We start from the raw sequence: 19849 nt of genomic DNA, 5'->3' as shown, positions 1-19849 counted from the left end.
GAGAAAACAATAAGTCTCTGAAATAGTCTGCTTCTGAAAGTCAATCTTCTTCCCATCCAAACTAGATGAAAACGTGAATTTCTTCAACATCATGCTTAAACATTACAGAAAATAGAAATGCATAGTTACTACATGAAAGAAAATGTTGATTTTTACTTGTTTTTACAAAAAGAAAAATAAACATGTGCTTTTTTAGTACAAAGTAACACAAAATATTATATACTGAAGTTGATGAACAAATCAAATATTCTGGCTTCATATCTAAGACGTTATGGCAAACAATTTTCAAACCTTTAATTTTGTACAGAAACAAGAATAACTATAGCTTGTGAGAAAGCTTTTTTGACTTTACGAAGTATAGATCTTAGAACATTAAGAAAAATGCATATTCTCAATGGAAAAATAGTTATATAATCTTAGTTAAAATAAACAAAAAGATTAGCAATCTTAACTATGATCACATTAGATTATATACTAGACACATATCTATCCAAAATATCTATTTTCAAATTTTAATGCAATATTTTAATATAAACATCTGTCAATTATAGACAAAGATAGTAATTCACAAAGTACATGCTATCAGAATGAACTTTGGTAATCAGAAATGCAAAATTTCAAATAACAGATAAAATATTGTGATTTTTTTTTAATATAGAAATAAAAAATTAGCAGTGACACATTCTAGTATATGTTAGAGTTACTGAAAGCCTAGCAGACTTAAGGAACAATGTAGTAGATTTTTAAAAACCACTTAAAAATCTATTAGAGCTTCAAATAAGTTACTGTCTTACTAGCTGCATCCCTTTCTACACGAACATAAGCAGAAATTCTTTTCTTCCTCTCACTAGGCTTTTCCGTACATCAACACAAGCAGTCTTTGAACACTAAATAGACTTTCCCTAACAAGTAGCCTGTTAAACAGGTAGATGCTATATGTTATTTAGGTTTCACAAAATATTAGGTAACTTTTTTAAGTAATTATATTGATTGAATTTTCGCCTTGGCATGGAGCGGGTTGGATTTTTTTTTTTTTTTTTCCAATTATACTGTCACTTGTATTCTTCCCCTCATTTAAATTCCTCTTCCTCATATATGGGGCCCTGGTGGCACAGTGGTTAAGAGCTATAACTGCTAACCAAAAGGTCAGCAGTTCGAATCCACCAGCCACTTCCTTGTAAACCCTATGGGGCAGCTCCCCTGTCCTATAGGGTCGCTATGAGTTGGAACCAACTTGAGGGCAAGAGGTTTGGTTTCGGGTTTTTTCCTCATGTATAATTACAGTTGCCATCCTTTCTTAGAAACAACTAATACTACCATTAAAGTGCTTCAATTTTCAGTATGTCAAAACTATAGCAGGAATGATAGGAGAAAATAAACTTGATTTTTAAATTTTTTCTTGGATGAAAGTGATCCAGGAACATTTCCTGACCTCAAATCGTTTTGGCTACATCTTGCTTGCTGATGAGGACCTCTAGTAGTCTCAGTTTGGCTTTTATATGCTTGTATTCATGGTACTCGTCTGCCATGGGGATCCTATCTTCCTTTTGTGGGCTTCTGCAAAATGGAAAATACAGTCTGTTAGTTCATAATGAATCAAGCTATTACAAATCCTTTTTGAATTTGAATTCATACATGAGAAAGTACAGCGTAGCAGCTTCTCTTTATTTTCTGCACCATGTCTTCTTTACCTTTGGGAACTTGAATGGTTTAGATGATGTGCAAATACATGGCCCAGTACATAGGTATATATGACAGTAGGGCAAGGGAAAAACAGAAAACCCTCAAGGCATTCTGTGTCCAGTCATTCTCCCATTACCTCTCACAGTCCCATATCTTGTAAAATGTTCAGCCCTTATAGTAAGAGTTATTAAAAATGTCAATCTAAAATGACAGCAATTTAGTTACAGAAATAATTTATAAATTTATGATGGCAGGGAGAAAAAAGCTTAGTTGCTACCTTACAAACCTGAAACATTTCCAAGTTTCCTTGTAATTATAATGCCTATCTCTGCGAATGCAAAGTAGAATCACTGAGGAGTTCCATGATAGAGGCAACTGATAAGAGTCCAAATTGCAATGGTTCTCTTCTGCACACTAATTCTGAAAAGACTAGACATACGACAATGCATAGATTTTTGTACACGTGCATTCTAACTACTACATGTTCTCGCCATTTACTACGAGAAATAATTGGGTAGCATCTGCAGTTAAAATCATTTGCCTTCCCACAAAAATATATTGCCAGGATAGGTTTTCTAAAGGCAAATAGTTGCTGCAAGTTTTCAGAAGGTTCTTTTCATCTTGGCTGATAAGATGACCAATTGTTTTTAAGATATTTCCACTCATGACTTTTCAGTTGCAACTGAATACAAACATAAGTATTCTCCAATGTTAGTATGGCTGAAACTGGGCAAACAGTAAACATTTAGTGTTTTACCTGTTTCCCAGTATTCATAAAAAGATATTTCTTGACACTATTACAAAAAAAAAAAAAAAACCCAGATGATCTATAAAGATTCTCTAAGAGTGTAGTTATCTACTTGTGTGGTACCACAGTTTACTGCTCTGGAGTGTCTAGTACAGAACTCAGAAAAGTCCATAAATCCATAGACCTGTCTTCTAAATGTTGCCTAAATTATATAACATAATTCCTTTGCTTCCATTCTATCCTATGTGCCAACCGTATCATAGTAGCTGGGTGCCTGAATACCACCTTGATTTGTGTAAGCAGATCTAAGTGAAGGAAGAAGTGGTCAAATTTATAGGGAACACTCATAATCAATAACATGACTTTTTCCTGGTCCTACATACCCCCATTTTGGCAAATAAACAAGAGTGCTATGGCCAGAATGAAAAATGTTCCTGTCTTCCCTGAAGAAATCGTCCCATTATATAAAACATGCTTAAGTCCACAGCACAGCTCTCGGCCCCTAATTGCTAACAATAATATCATCTATGTGATTACCATGCCTCTTATATGGTAAATATTACCAAGAAAATTTATAGTACCTTAAAATTTCTAGCAATCCATTTGCATGGTTATTTTACCTTATGGTTAAAAAAACCAAACCACACCCATTGCCATCCAGCTGATTCTGACTCACAAAAATGACTCATAGCCACCCTATAAAAAACACCCAGTGTCATAGAGTCACCCTATAAAAAACACCCAGTGCCATAGAGCCACCCTATATAGGACACAGTAAACTGCCCCATAGGATTTCCAAGGAGCCGCTGGTGGATTTGAACTGCTGATCTTGTGGTGAGCAGCCAAACGCTTACTCACTTCGACACCAGGACCCCATGGATGTTTTGGCCTTTTCAATAAGATGTCTTAGGAAAACAGGATTAATATCTGTATTTTCCAACTGTTTAATTTTAATTTTCGTAATCACCACTTTCGCATTTAGTTAAAATATATCACCACAAGAGGGCGTACAATCTCATAGCCAGATATAGGCATACCTGAAGTGGGTTTAGGACTCAGAGATGCAGAATACTATAGATAGAACATAACTAGTGCAAATAGACATGCCAAATACTACTGCAGATCTACTAGGCAAGACTACTGGCACTTTGGGGGGTTCTCAAACTCTTTAAGGTAGATTCCTGAGTTCAAATGGGTAAAAATGTAAATTTATTCAGAGAACCTAGTTATGAAAAGAATTTATGTACATATTAAAGTGATTGACTAGTTTCTCACATATGATGACTATTTAGATTTGGAATACTGATACCATCTGGCTATGTATTTCCCTGAGTGAAAAATCCCACAAAATACATTTAATCTAAAGGAAGCAGAGATCAGAAACTTTTAGGCAAATCGATATATACCCAAAGCATAGTATAGCTGACAGTCCTCAGAGACAAATTCACAACTTAAGGAATGTTTTGCAAAGAAAGTTGTATGAAAGTGTGGTAAAGAAAACCAAACCCGTTGCCGTCAAGTTGATTCCAACTCATAACGACCCTATAGGACAGATTAGAACTACCCAATAGGGCTTTCAGGGAGTGGATGGTGAATTCAAACTGCCAAACTTTAGCTCATCAGAAAAGAAAAAGGTATGGAAAAAGAAAAATAAGAAGTAATGCTTTATACTCTAAATTTAGCATCCACGAAACACTTCTCACTAGATTAGTTAACACCAGGAGGACAATAAATGCCACAAACAACAATCATTTAAGTGTCTGTAATCCTCACAGCCATCCTATGAACTAGTTACTATTTGGAGAAACAGACTTAGAGAGATGAAGTTATTTGGCCCAAATCACAAAAACTAGCCATTCAAACCATGCCATTTCCTCAGGAAAGTAGGATTTAACAACTGGAGAGGAAGATTCCAGGTACGAAGCTAGGTGGGTTCCATCTGTATTTGCTGGATGCAAAAAAAATTCCTGACGTAATAGGTCCAGTTGTAGTGAACAGCCCTGGAGGTCTGAAATGGAAAAGCTGCAATGACTAAGAGGTGAGTAGTTCAAAGTGCCTTTAGAAGATAGTCCATCTCCACCAGGGTAACCCTCAGGCTGCTGAAATGAAAGCGATTGATGGAAAGGAATATCAAGGAAAAAAAACCAGTGTAGTACTGACTCCGGTGCTTATGTTTTAAAACCCAAAGGGAGGTTTTAAAACCCAAAGGGAGATTTTAATCTCATCTCTGCCACTTAGTAACTTTTGACTTTGAAAAGTTACAGCCTGTTTTTTGTTTTTTTTTAAGACTGGTGTCTCATATGATAGCATAACAAAAACAAATCCACTGCCATTGATTCCGACTCATAGCGCCCCTGTAGGACAGAGTAAAACTGCCCCATGACTTTTCTAAGGAGCGGCTGGTGGATTCAAACTGCCAACCTTTTGGTTAGCAGCCGAGCTCTTAACCACTGATCTTACAACAGAAGAAACTGAGGCTCAGAATGGGTAAGTGTTTTATCATTATTTTATTGATGATACACCAAAAATTAGTGGAAACTAATGGAACGCATGATGAAACTAGGGTTGACACAAAAAAATAGAGGACAAATAGAGGATAAAGCTCTAAAACATTCATTTAAGGTATAAAAAATATATATATAAGGTATAAAAAATAGAAAGGATAAATATGAACTTCTGACCACATTCTGAAATAAAATAATTAGGGGAAGATCCTGAAGTTTAAAGGAGATATTTAAAGCAAAAGAAAAATTATTCTTCAATAAAGTAGGGAATACCTGTGTAACTAAGTAATCAGGAACCACTGAGTTGGTTCCACCCATAGCGACCCTATATACAACAGAACAAAACACTTTCTGGTTTGTGCCATCCTCACAATCGTTGCTATGTTTGAGCCCATTGTTGAAGCCACTGTGCCAATCCATCTCACTGAGGACCTTCCTCTTTTTTGCTGATCTCTCTACCTTACCAATCGTGATATCCTTCTCCAAGGACTTGTCCCTCCTGATAACATGGTTTTAATAGGTTTTTTTTAAAGTTTAGATAAATTCAACACTTGAAAAGAGATTTATTATGCAAAGTTAGGGATGTTTGGAGTAGGTTCTTTAGTTTTTAAAGGTTGATGTCACACTTGACAGCTACAGCCTCCCATAAAACATTCCTAATAATTGCACTATAGAATGTTGCATTGAACAAATCCTAGGTCTAAGCCAATATGATAATTTTTAACCTCTTATATAAACTCCCCGTTTCTGCAGAAAGTTGCAGCTTATTTCTGTCAACAGTTCTCTAGGAAATATTAACTTAAAAAAATATCTCTTCCCACACTCACCTTCCTGTTTGTTTAAAAAACTGTTCTTCAAATTCCCTTAGGGCTTTCCGAAGTCTCTTCTTATCAGCCCTCGTTTCTCGGAGATGGTCAAGAAGCACAGGCCTGGAACAAGTAAAATATGTATTTGCAATTACTGATCTCTGGCCTAACCTATTCGGCAAAAGCATATTATAATTCTGAGTGCTCTGCTTAAAGAGTGTCTTTTGAATAGTATGGCATATGTAGAGCCTGATCATAGGGGCACACATAAGCAGGGGAAATTACCCAATGAAAGCAATGTGATAGGAAAGGAGAAATACAGCAGGCAGAGAGACTGGTTTGAGTTCACTGTAAGAAGTAATGAGGGTAATGGCTGTATGAATAGATGAAGGAAGAACAGACGTTTTGAAGAAATAATCATCAGTATTTGGTGACAGACAACATAAAAGACACAAGAGGAAGAGACTCCAAAGAAAACTCTACCCTTCCAGTCTGTAGGGTGGGGAGAATGACAGTGTCCTTGGGAATTAAATTAAGCCTGAGTATAGTATTTTTTTTTATAGTATAGTTACACTGCAAATTCTACTCACCTCATTCTTCTAAAAGAAGAAAGAAGAGTCATACATTTTAGAAGTGAGATTTTTAAACTGGGGACCCTATGTAGGGGTTTCAGTAACTGTGAACTCCCTGAAATTATATATGGGCATTTTCTAAGAAAAAATTCTATTGCTTTCAAAAAAGTCCAACACCCCCAAAAAGTTAGAGGAACCACTACTTTAGAACAAGAAAGAAAAGAAAAAGGGTTTTCTGCATCCAAACAAGTTATTCTTCTGTGAAATTAAGGTAGCAACTGATTCTCTAAGCACATTAAAATCTCACCTTACACTGTAGTCCTTAGCTTCACCTCATAAATTTGTGTGGTTCCCATCCCTATCTTGGGATATAAACTCACTGCACTATATAATAGATGTTATAAGAAAATCTCATAATCTGGGCTGTAATATACAAAGAAGGCCAAATAATCAAAAGGAATGCCAGCCGCTGATGATAGCAATAATGAAATACTAATGAAAATCCAAATAGCTACTGCCGAAGGACCATTAGGAGACAAGAGACAACTCATTTACTTAAAGCCAAGAGGATTTTTCAGCATTTTCAAGGGCCAGCTCTGCTTTACACCCTGCTCAGTGTTAGACTGGGGTCAGACCTTGCTGAAAAGAGGTGTGGCCATTGCAAATTAAGTATTAGCATTTATGGCATCTTTAGGATCTTATTGGGAGCCCTTGGCTTCTCATGGCTTTGTCTTCTCCATTCTCCAGTTAAGAAGACAACCAGATTATCCTTTTAGGACTACTTTTTGGTGGATGGCACTTGTTAGAGAGTCTAATAGCTCTTTTGAACTTCCTATGCAGATATAAGGTACCTCAGGCTAGGAGTTAAAATGAGACTCCACACTTAGGATTTACACTCACATGGTGGCCTCATGTAAATTGGACATGGAGAGGGCTGGTTGTTTGACTTCTTTCTTTTCATCTGGTAGCAGGGCCCCAACAGGTTCAATTTCACTGGAGTAGGTGAGGTGGTCACCAACAGGGATGTGAGATGCTGGATCTGGCAAAGAAGATTGTTGGCTTCCCCGTGGACACTCTTCATCAGAGTCCTCTTCCTCCTGCTTATCACAGGTAAAGTTAAATAAAGTCACAAAATGTGAAGTGCCTGTTGAGGAAGCAAAACCAGGAAGGGGAACCATAAACGTACATCATGAAAATCATTAGATGATCCCCTGTGCCTACTGAGGACCAGGAAGAAAGCAACTAAGATGAGCAAAGAGGCACCCATTCTGGGCTAAAATGCTCACCATGTTCATCTGTGTTTACTGTGCCAAAGAAGGCACAGCCATTCAGGATCTGGTCCAGTTCTGTACTACATTGTCAAGTGATTCCTCCCCATGACCCAAACCTTCTGGGTCCTAGGTCCACACCAGTGATGTGAGTTCAGATAAGATGGACTACAGACCCATTCTGTCACCCAGAAATACCCCAAATCAGGTCCAGATATGGGCCACATTCGGGCAGAGAGGTACTTAGCAAACTGACAAATACAGGGAAGAGCTCTATGAAGGTCAAACAAAGCAGGATTACTCCTTAACATGTTCTGATACTCCTTATCATGAACAAAAGATTGTCTTGCAAGGAATATCTGAAAATCATACTCTATTTTAAATGAGGAAATTTCAAAGACTATGAATCATTATGTTTTATGTCTTTAAAAATACTTAAGTATATATTCAATATTTAAGTATAAATATATTCAAGTATACTTAAATTTATATTAATTATTCCTTTTTATATTGATAACTTGAGCAAATGTTTTGGTACTGTTGGAGTGGTATTTGTGGTACATTTTCTAGTTCTTTATTCCCATAAATCATTCTTTATTAAAAGTAGTCTAACTCAATTTCAGCACTTCTATTTTCTATTGAAAGAAATCTACTCATTTTTTTTATGATGATTGTCAAATGGTACCCAAACCAAATGCTACATTATATCAAGGAACATAATATCAATTTTCTTATTAAAGGAGAAGAATTAACCAATACACACAGAATAAACGGGCTCTGTCTGGTCTAGCATTAGACAATGCCAAGCTGAAATAAATTGGTTCTTCTTCCGACTCAAGACAATGGAAGCAAATGTTAAAACTGACTTCAAATATATAATAGCTCTAACTGTATTGAATAAATACAATAGTTCTAATTACCAGCCACTGTTAAGTACAGTATTAGGGTTGGGGGAAGCCACTTTCTATTTTCTGAAATAATAACTGGCCATGTTGGCAGCATATATTGCCTTTATAACTCTAACAGTACTGCCTCCCTAACTAAACATCAATACCAGCACCAGTACAGGCTTCTAGTTAATGCAAGCATCCTGACTTACAATTGTTGGGATTAGGGAAGGTGTTGATAAGATTTGCTTGATAATTCTGTATCGGTCGTAAAGAGGCTTTATGAGGTTCTTGTCTTGCTTAATTACCTGAAAGACATGAAATTCATTATTGCTCCTTTCTCAGACAAGGATCAAAATGCACCAATGTTTTTAGCAGGCAAAAAAGTAAATGTCTTGAAGAATCAAAGTAAAGGACTATAACACTATAATGCAACAGTAATTAGAAAAAGTAAAAGAATGTGTAAGGTGCTATATAAAGCACATGACAATTTTCTTTGGGAGAAGTTTCTTAAAGACCAGCTCTAAGTTTAGAAAGATATTTTTAAAACTTTCTGGAGGAGTCTTCAATGCCTCTTCTTTCATTACTTCATTTTCAAAAAATCAATAGGTGATCAAGACCTATTGATTTTTATTCTGAAAAATCTATTTTATCTGTGCTTCCATAATTATATTCACAAACACCAACCTTGTCCAGGTCTTCATCCCTAAATACTTGGATTATATACTAGTTTACTGGCTAGCTCTGACATAAACTAGGCAATTGTGATTGGTAAGGTTGTACGCAAGCTGGCTAGGCCATGATTCTTAGTGGTTTGGCAGATATTAAGTAAGCTGTGATCTGGTGTGAGCAGCTAATCAGCTGAAGGGGGAGTTTCTTTGGGGGTGTGGCCTTTATCCAATATATATGAATGTTCTAGCAAAGCTCGATCTCCCTTGATATCCTGCATCCTACTCGTCATCCTCTGACCTCTGATTCCTGATTCTTGAGCCAATAGCCTGCTGCCTGACCTGTAGATTTTGGGATTCACCAGCTCTTGCAACCCTGTGAGCCAGCAGCCTTCTGCCTGACCCGCTGATTTTGGGTTCATCAGTCCCTGCAACCATGTGAGTCAGGAGAAGCCTCCAGTCTCACCCCTGACCCACAGATTTGGGGCTTGCCAGCCTCCACAGCTGTGTTACTTCCTTAAAATAAATATATATTTATATATACACTTCATCGGCTATCAGGTCACTATGAGTTGGCATTGACTCGATGGCAAGGGGTTTGGTTTTTTGTTTTTTAGGTCCACTGTCCATTCAATGTCCCTCTATTGCATGACCCATCCATAAGAACTGTTTTCAACAGGTCACACCATGCATAAAAATCTGAATAGCTTACTATCTATTTATTATCATCAATCCAAAGTAACCAAATTCTTATGCTTGGCTTAGTTTTCTCCCCGCTGTGTATTCTGCATTAATTTGCAATAGATGTACTACACGTGGCCTCCTCTTTCCCTCTAGACCAATGGTCCTCACTCAGCAGAGAATGGAAGGAACGTGGTAGAAATTGCACAATACATAATCACCCAGGTATCTTTTATCAAAGTACATATGCCCAAAAGTGCTATCTGGCTCTGCCTTCCAGATTCCCCAAAGAGAATCTTAAGGGGAAAAAAGATGGCTTGAGCATGTATATTTTTAAAGCTTTCCAGTTATTCTCATACTACCCTGAGAACATTGCTGGTCCCTGTTGATCTGACTTTCTATCTCATTATCTGGCCTTAACTTTCTTCCATGTTTCAGTTTTCTTGGCCCAAGTAAGAAGTTTCTTGAGAACAGATATCACATCATATATTTTATTAAATTCTCACAGTACCCAACATATCCCATTCCCACTACCAATCTATTAATTCACCTTTATATGCAAAAAGAACCCTGTTTTTTATAATCTTCATATAAATTATACAAGCTACAATCTAAGTTTTCCTCTTTATTCTTAGCAGAAAGAAACATCACCTCTTCTCTGTAGAAGCCTTTTAAGTATTAAGTGACTCCAGGAATTTTCAATTTTCTAGCTCAACCATTTCTTAAATATTTGCTTAGTCATGACACAGCTTTCCAAGAAAAACAAAATCCATCAAAACATATTCCCTAGGATTTTAATAGGTGATAGAGGAAAGAAATCGCAACCTAACCAATTCAGAAAACATTGAAATGTTTTCTTTTTAAAATGCAGCACTCATCGGGATTTATATCCCACAGAAAGCACTTCATAAAATGCCACACTTAAGTATTATTGGCATCCTTCTGTTGAGCTCTGGTGGCACAATGGTTAAGCACTTGGCTGCTAACCAAAAGGTTGGCAGTTCGAAACTCCCCCCCACCCCACCCAACAGCCCAGTGACTCTGCGAGAGAAAAACATGGAGATCTGCTGTAAAGCCAAGAAAACTCTATGAGGACAGTTCTACTCTGCCACATGGGGTTGCTATGAGTCGGAATTGACCCAGTGGCACCCAACAACTACTGTTGCAATTTGATTTTTGTGATTTTATTTATTTATAGTACATTGCCTAGATTCTAGAAAAAATTAAATTTAATCCTAAAAGAAAAGAAAAGGGGGGAGTGACCAGAAAGCAAGTTAGAATGATGAATGACCATCCCAGGTTTGTTTCCTTTTGGGCCCTGATCATAGTTTTTTGGGAAAGAAGTGCTGTAGTGCAACTGCTTCTACAAGTGCATTTGTCTTCCCTCCTCCCATGCCACCGTCCCATTGATCCTTCCATTGTAAACCACCGAAATGCATAAGAAAAATCCTCTTTAATCTTCTCCATAGGGGGTTCTTCTTCAAGGTGATAGATAAAACTGACTTTCTCTTCTCTGGAGATTAAGTGGCAGAAGTCTTTTACTATTTACCTTTAGGGACTCAAGTCTGCTGAGATTTTTCTGTGTCTAAGTATTCCCAACCACTCTGTTGAGGGAGACACGATGTATGGAACAAGTCTGACCATTTGACAGAACTAACAACGTATAAAGTCAGTAATTGAAATAAGCATGCAAAAGAATTTTTAAGTATTCCCAACCGCTCTGTTGAGGGAGACACGATGTATGGAACAAGTCTGACCATTTGACAGAACTAACAACGTATAAAGTCAGTAATTGAAATAAGCATGCAAAAGAAATTTATAAGCAGGGTAAGGCACATCAGCAGTAACCTTGAAACCAGAGGACCCGAGTTCAGATACCCACCTTCAAAACTTGCAATCTCTGTGTGATCTCTGAACTCTAACTTCCTGGTATGCCGAATGACGATCACTTTTAATAAGATATCACAGTAAATACGCCTGGCACAGACTCAAGCACGCTAAATGTTAGTTGAGCTATCAAACTAGTCAACCCTGAGATTACTATCAATGTCGTCTATTACTAAAAAAGGAATATTGTGGTGTTATAAAAGACTAGATTTTAAAAAGAAGAAGAAAGAAACTATGTCTTGATGGAAAAACTCTATGGAATATATAAATTTTAAAAAGGACACATAATTGTGTAGATGGCAACCTAAGAATATATATTGATAATTACTTGTATATTTATTTAAAAAAAAAAAAATCCAAAAGGAGACATAAACTATCAATAACAATAGCTATCTGCTTGGGGTGGAAGACCTCAGAGCTGGAGATGGTGGAGATAGGGTAGTCAGGAGTCTTTTTATTATGTAAACTTTTAGATATACATATTATATATATTTACATAAAATATATGTATTTTGAACTATGTGAGAAAGTATTACCTAGTCAATAAATTAAAAAATTTTAAGGATATATAAGCAGGAAGAAGAACTTGATGGTCTCTTTCTTTTGGTGCTCTTATCTCAAAGTCTTCCCTCTTCCCAACTCACAACAAAGACACTAATCACTTCTTAATGTTTTGTTGATTTTAAAAGTTAAAATAAATTAAGTTTTTGTTTTTATTTTTAATCTTCCCCCCTCAAAGATGCTACAGTTGATGAAAGACCAGAAGAGGTAACTGCCAGTATAAGTACTGGTACCAATTCAAGATTTTCAAAAGAAAAGGGCATAAATAGGCACTAGAGTCATAGCCAGGGAATGATTCATTTCCAGTCCACAAAAGATGCTCCGTGACCCAGAAGTAATTATCTCCAAAAATCATCCATAGATGAAAGAGGAAGAAAATTGCTCAGTAACCATATCTGAACTGACAAGGCAATATTGTAGGATTTATCAGCTTTAGTATGGGCTCTGACTAAACACCCAAAGCAAAAAATTCAGAAATGAAGAGTCACAATAAAGGTCTATCTAGAAAAATAATTTTTCATCTTGGAAGTTTTATTATTTAATGCATTTTCAGCAGTAAGGCAAGAACCCCAGATTAAAGTTATCTGTCAATTTGAGTTTAAAGAAGCGGGACCTAATGAGATGCTGTCAAGTGCTGATGAGTTCACTGAAGAGCTAGGAATAATACCAGCTGCTCTGGAAATTTAGTCTGCCCTTTGGTTCTACTATAGCCTCTGGACTTCTCCTTAGGACCTACCTTATGACCGACTAACCACTGCATGGCTTGCTGTGTTAAGCTCTCCCAGAGACAATACTGCAGCTTTATATATTGAGGCCTACATGTTCTACTACAGGTGCTCTCTGTTTAAAGGGCCTAACATTAAAAACATTAGCCTACTATAAACCCCGTTGCCGTCAAGTCGATTCCAACTTGTAACAACTCTATAGGACAGAGTAGAACTGCCCCATAGAGTTTCCGAAGAGCAGCTGGTGGATTCAAACTGCCAACCTTTTGGTTAGCAGTCAAATGCTTAACCACTACACCATATAGCTACTAGGTTTATTTGAAGGGGCTTCTGACACTTAATAGATGGTTCAATGGATACTTTATTTAAAATAACTGAAATAACTGCCACATATACAAAGATGACTTCTAAAGAACTCAGACATTTTTCACTGATCTTAGACTCTAATTGCAAGTGCCTACTTGATAGCTGCACTTGGATGCCTGAGTAGAGTGACCAACCATCCCAGTTTTCCCAGGAGTGATAGCGTTTTCAAGACATGGGGCTTTTAGTGCTAACACTAGGCAATTCTTGGAAAAACTGAGATGGCTGGTCATCCTATTCCTCAAAATTGTTAAAATTAACGTGTTAAAAATGAACAGACATCTTGAATTGTCACCCCTACTCCCACATCTCCTCTTTCTCTAATTTTTCCTACTGTAGTAAATGACTCCATTGCCATCCTGGATTCTTCCTTTCTTCCCTCACATCTAATACTTGAGCACATCCTTTTGATTATACCTCCAAAATATACTTTGAATGTGTTCACTTCTCTCCACCTCGTAGGTCACCATGCTAGTCCAATACATCTTTTTTTCACTCTTGCTCAGAAAGATTTTTTTTAATGTAAATGATGTCATGTCACTTTCCTGTTCATTCAACAGCTTCTCAATACCTTCCATGGCCTATAAGATCCTGCATAATGGGTCCCATTCTACCTTTCTGATTTTATCTCACATCATTCTGTGTTCCAGCCCTTAGACCCAAGAATTCCAAGTATGCAACAAGCTTGTGCTTGCTTCAAGGCCTTCATACTTCATAGTTCTGTCTAGAATGTTCTTTGCTGCTCCTTGCATGCTGATTCTTCTTTATTAAATGTCACCTTCTTGGCCTTCCTAATCACCCTATCTAAAGTAGAAGCCATACCTATTGTTTTCTATCACCCTGTTTATTCCCTACACAGTGCTTATCAAATCTGTAATGATTTTGTTTATTGAGTTGTTTATTTGTTGTTGTATCCCAAACCCTTGGAGAACATGAGCCCTACTAGGGCAGGGAATCCCATAACTTCCCATCTTGTTTCTTTGCTCTATACAGCATCTAACCTAGTTCACAGCACATAGTATGTACTCAAATCTTTTTGCAAATAAATGTTTTCCCACCAGTCACCAGGCATTCCCCTTACTGTCACAATAATTATATAAATAGATATCATCTGTATTTTACAAGAAGTTGAAGCCCAGAGAATTAATTCTCTTGCTAAGTGCATGTGGTTAGAAAGCACCTGGCTCAAACACTAAGTCCTGCTCTGAGTCTACTATATAAATCCCAACTCACTATACTGGTCAATTGAGTATAGAATTAGGACTTGGGTGTTGATCAAGCTGATTTTTCAGATTGTGGTAAAGGTAACTATAAAATAGAGAAAGATGGAGGACCACAGATGTGTCTGAGGATATGTACATAAACTGGCTAACACAAAGATCTAGAATCTTTGCAGGTGGGGAGGGGATAGATTGGCTGAGTGCTTAAAATTCTATTCACTGTTCACAACATGTATTGGCTGATTTTGAGTCTAAAAGTATTTCATGAAGACAGAGGTGGCGATGGGCCCATTTCTACCTGTAGACCACAACACCCAGTGTAAAGGACTAGTCCAGAAGTACATGGGGAATATTTTGGAATTTGGGGTATGTTGGTACCTTATGATTAAGAGCAGATAATGTTTACTAGAGCAGGGACAGGCATCTTTCTTCTCAAGAAGTCTTCATTACACAGTTAAATGTACTAGTTCATTTATCTGTCCCTCCATCCATTCACTCAACAAACATTTATTTCATACCTATTAGGTACAGGCACTGCAGGGAAGTTTAAAGTGTACTGTGAGAGATGAAAAATGACAAGGAACATAATAAGAGCTACAGTAGGGTAGCTACAACTCTTACTAAAGAAAGAAAAGTCAATCACAGCAGGGAAATTTCCTGGGTGTCTTAGGCTGGGTTCTCTAGAGAAGCAAAACCAGTGAAGCACATATATATGTACACATAGAAAGAGAGAGAGAGAGAGAGAGATTTATCTCAAGGAAATGGTTCACGTGGTTGTAGAGGCTGGCAAGTCCCAAGTCTGTGGGTCATATGTCAGGCTGGAGGCTTCCCTTGACTCACATAGCAGCAAAGGCTGACAAATCTGAGATCAGTGGGTAAGATAGCAAGCTGCTGTCTCACAGGCTATGGAGGCTAATGAATCCCAAGATCTGCAGACAAGCCACTGGCTCAAGTCCCAAGAACTGGAGGTCAGACGATGATGAGCCAGATGCAAGATCCAGAGCAAGAGATCTTTGCCAGAAGGTCCATATTCATACTGGTTGCAGGCTACACCCCTGAGGGAACTCCCCTTACAACTGATTGGCTGATCACATCAGATCACATCATGGAGGATGACTACATTATTAAATAACTGCCAAACTACATCATTACTTAACTGCCAAACCACTGAGAATCATGGCCCAGCCAAGTTGACACACAACCTTAACCATCACACTGGACATACCTGACATATAAGCACATTGAAGAGGAATTAGCCAGGTAAATGCCAATGGCTCTTCTCTTCTTTGTAAAATATAATCTTATTTTGAGTTTCAGATTCATATATCCACATGCATAATTGACAACTCTACCTGGATGTTTCACAGCAGTTTCAAAACTGAGATATCTAAAGCTAAATCTTGAGTTCCAATCTGACATTCCACAAGAAACCCTACATCTCTAATCTTATTAAATAAAATGCAAGACACTTTTCTTACTACTTAAACCTTTTACCTGCTTTATTGTTTTTGTATAAAATACATGAGAAGATGGGACTGTAACTGGAGCACTTTCCTTTTAAACAGTATGCTTATGTTCTAGTCTTGGATTCATTAGTTAACTTTTGTAGGGGAAAACTGGGGGAGGGAGGGATATGACATACCCTAATGTCTTTGCCATTTGCTTCTGATCAATATGCTATAACTTCCAAAATGGCAACACATCCTGAAATCATGTGGCAACACCCACAGGTCACGGCCAATAGCCCACCAGGAACTCAAAAAATAAAAACAAACAAAAAAAAACCCCATTGCTGTCAATTCTGACTCATGGCAGCCCCATGTGTGTCAGAGTAGAACTGCCCCAAAGGGTTTTCTTGGCTGTAATTTTTACAGAAATAGATTGCTGGGCCTTTCTTCCACTGTGCCACTGGGTGGGCTTGAACCACCAACCTTTAGGTTAGTAACTAATTGCAAACTGCTTGCGCCACCCAGAAAGCTACTAGGAACTCATCTGACTTAAATTTCAGAGCCAGTCTCCTAAAGATGTTTAGGTGGTCCCAAAGTGCCCAGATAAATTGGTCTAAACCATGATCTCACTAGCACCAGGTTGGGTGTTAGGACCCTAGGAAAATAATGTGAGGTACCTTAGCATCCTCCTGAGGGGGAAGCTGCTCTCTCTTCTCCTTCAGGCATTTCAACACAGCATCTGGGGTCTCCTCTCCAGAGGAATTTGGCTCAGGGCCTGCAGCTTCTGGCTTCCCGTTGTCTCTGGGGACTGTGGGTTGCTCACAGAACAGGTTTCTAGGTGGGCCTTTGGGGGCACTCCCTTGTTCTTCCGACAGCTTCAGCTTTAGTTCTGAGAGAAATGCAGTGAGTTACTACGAGCAAGGACCACTCACAGGCCCAGATAAAAACAGAGAACCTTTCAGCGATTCCCTTTCCTGATGCCAAGTTATTGGAAATAAACAGTGTTAACAGTACTAATGGTGGCATTCCATGGAGTGAAGGCATCCTTAATCACCAGGGCCAACAGCATCAGCTCCCAGTCAGGTATGAAAACAGAGGCTCTAGAAGATGGGACCTCATGGAGGTGGAAGATCATGTGTGGAAATAACTGAGTGGCTTAGATTTCAGAAGAGAAGGAGTTCTGGGGGAGGACCAGTATCACTGGCCCCCAAATGTTCACTGACACTTATCAAAACAAACAAACAAACAAACCCGTTGTCATCAAGTTAATTCCAACTCAGAGCAACCCTATAAGATAGAGTAGAACTGCCCCGTGGGGTTTACAAGGAGTGGCTGGTGTATTCAAACTGCTATCCTTTTGGTTTGCAGCCGAGCTCTTAACCACTGCGCAACCTGATATTCTACACTCAAGGAATTATTTCCTTCAGTTTTAAAAGCTGTGTGGTCAAGAGTCCCTCTGTGGAGATGCAAGTACTTCTCGAAGGCATTACATATGCAGATACCCAAGGAAATATAGGAGGGATAGGAAAGGCGAAATGGGAGTGCCAGTCCCAATCTGACAGATCCCACTATTTTCTCTAATGCCAGCTTTTAAAATCCAGGAATCACCATTATTGCAACATGGCTTTATATAAATATGTTGTTGTTGTGTGCCATTGAGTCGATTCTGACCCTGTATGACAGAATCCATAGTGACCTTCTAGGACAGAGTAAAACTGCCCCATAGGGTTCCAAGGCTGAAATTTTGACAGAAGCAGATCACCAGGTCTTTTCTCCTGCAGAGCAGCTGGTGGGTTCAAACCAGCAACCTTTCGGTTAGCAGCCAACTGCTTAACCATTGCATCACCAGGGCTCCTTATATAAGTATAAAAAAATTAAGAACCCACCTGGGACTTATCAGGAAATTACATTTCCAAATATTCTAGGGGACTGTTCATTTGAATGAAGTCATTTATATCGACTGCACAATTACATAGGTCATTTTGTTTGATTGATGTTTGTTTTTTTGGTAGACTCTGGCTTGGTGTTTAAGCACTGCATATTTTATAAACCTGCTACATCATTACAGTTTGATATAACTGAATTAATCCTCCTTTCCAGCCCTTTAGTCACCATCCTTCCAGAAATTTGGAAAAACTCTCACATCTCTAAATATTGAAATAAGGGTATAGAGAAAAGAAAAAAATAAATTCTTATTAATAATAATGATAAACCAAAAAAAAAAAAAAAAAAAAAAAACTGTCACTGTCCAGTCTGCTCCAACTCACAGCAACCCTACAGGACAGAGTAGAACTGACCCATAGGGTTTCCAAGGAGCAGCTGGCAGATTCAAACTGCTGATCCTTTGGCTAGTGGCCTATGTTCTTAACCACGGTGCCACCAGGGCTCCATAATAATGATAAAAAGTAAATCAAACCCATTGCCATCGAGTCAATTCTGACTCATAGCAACTCTACAGGACAGAGTAGAACTGCTCCATAGGATTTCCAAGGAGCACCTGGTGGATATAACCTTTTAAAATGGATTTTAGAGCTAATTAATTCTCATACCACCATAGCTGGAGAGGGACACAGAAGGAAGAATACTGGATTAGGAGGCAGGAGAACTGAGTTTTACACCTGGCTCAACCTCACCCCAACTATGTAATCTTTCTGTCGCTCTGGGCATAAATTTCCTCATCTGTGCATTGGGATATTGGATTAAAGGTTTTCTCAGGCCTCTTCTGTTTCTAACAGCCAAGAGTTCAATAATTCAGGGAGGTTAATGCTCCATACGTTGAAGTGTTCCTGGCAATGAAGTGAATCATCCCACCTGGGAGTCTGGAGTTCCTTAGACTTTTGTAAGAAAATTAATTAAATGGGGTCAAACAATGAAGGAGATCTAGGACCCTTTATTTCAAGATAGGACCCCCCATCTAGGTGAGAAACAAGGTTCAAAAGGGCACAGGTGGAAATGAATCAAAAATGACCTGGAGCACATGGTCACTACGTTCACTGTTTCCTTTCTGGGCAAAGAGACCCTTGGCTGGCATTTACCTTTGAGCTGTTTACGACCTTTAGCCAAATCATTCATCCATTTCAGGACTTCAGGATTAGAAGTCTTGTCACCATGTGAAGGCTATGGGGAGAAGGAAAAGTAGGGATGGAAGGAGGGAGAGGGAGGGAGAGAAAGAGAGAAAAGGAAAAACAAAATTTATCAATAGCTGAGCCACACAAAGATAGTTTAGGAACATAAAACTGGGAGAGATATTCAGGCATGAAAACTTCAGCTGATAGAGTTGCTTCTGGAAAACAAAGCAAACATTCCTGACCTCCTCCACTCTTTTATCTTTGCCACAGGCATTGTTTCTAAACAACACACCATCCAGTATGCTAGTGCCTTCTGCATTCTAACACTCAATCACCTTGTGGGTCACCCACACTCCACACCCCAATGCCAGGCCATTCTTCATCTGTGCAGATGACTGTACTGGTACAAATCAGTGCTTACTCTCTTGCAGTTGAAATGTTGACATGTTCCTGGCACTGAAGGGAATCATGCCACCTGGGAGTCTGGAGCTCCTTGGACTCTTTGTAAGGAAATTGATTAAATGGGGCCAAACAATGGAGGAGATATCTAGGATCCTTTATGGACACTGGATCTTGGAGGAAAACAAAGTTTAAGAGGGCACGTACACAGCAAATGACCGCAACCTGCCTGGGGAATACTGACAAGCAAACTGGAAGATTTAGACCCTATCAATCAAGCCCAAGTTAAAGAAAGGAGACTCCAAGATCTCTGAAACCTGTCAATAGTCCTGAGAAGCCCGTCTGTAGGAGATACCCAGAT

The 19849-nt window shown here is 38.4% G+C and overlaps 1 protein-coding gene across 5 annotated transcripts in view; it reads right to left on the bottom strand.

Annotated features, from left to right (window-relative positions):
- Positions 1-651: 651 nt before the first annotated feature.
- Positions 652-19849, bottom strand: part of FAM13C (family with sequence similarity 13 member C) — a 161016-nt gene continuing 141818 nt past the window's right edge. For 2 of the 5 annotated variants that reach the window (XM_049855576.1, XM_049855572.1), the window contains 6 exons: positions 19057-19138; positions 16699-16910; positions 8681-8776; positions 7214-7413; positions 5763-5864; positions 653-1557 (listed from right to left, as the gene is read on the bottom strand). In XM_049855576.1, the coding sequence (XP_049711533.1) occupies positions 1434-1557; positions 5763-5864; positions 7214-7413; positions 8681-8776; positions 16699-16910; positions 19057-19138 (816 nt within the window). In that variant the 3' untranslated portion in view covers positions 653-1433. Of the gene's footprint in view, positions 1558-5762; positions 5865-7213; positions 7414-8680; positions 8777-16698; positions 16911-19056; positions 19139-19849 lie in introns of all 5 variants that reach the window. The other 3 variants (XM_049855573.1, XM_049855574.1, XM_049855575.1) reach the window with 3 other exon arrangements.

Source organism: Elephas maximus, chromosome 16 (genome assembly GCF_024166365.1).
Source record: "Elephas maximus indicus isolate mEleMax1 chromosome 16, mEleMax1 primary haplotype, whole genome shotgun sequence".
Lineage (NCBI taxonomy): Eukaryota > Metazoa > Chordata > Mammalia > Proboscidea > Elephantidae > Elephas > Elephas maximus.
This window is presented reverse-complemented; position numbering and strand designations above follow the sequence as displayed.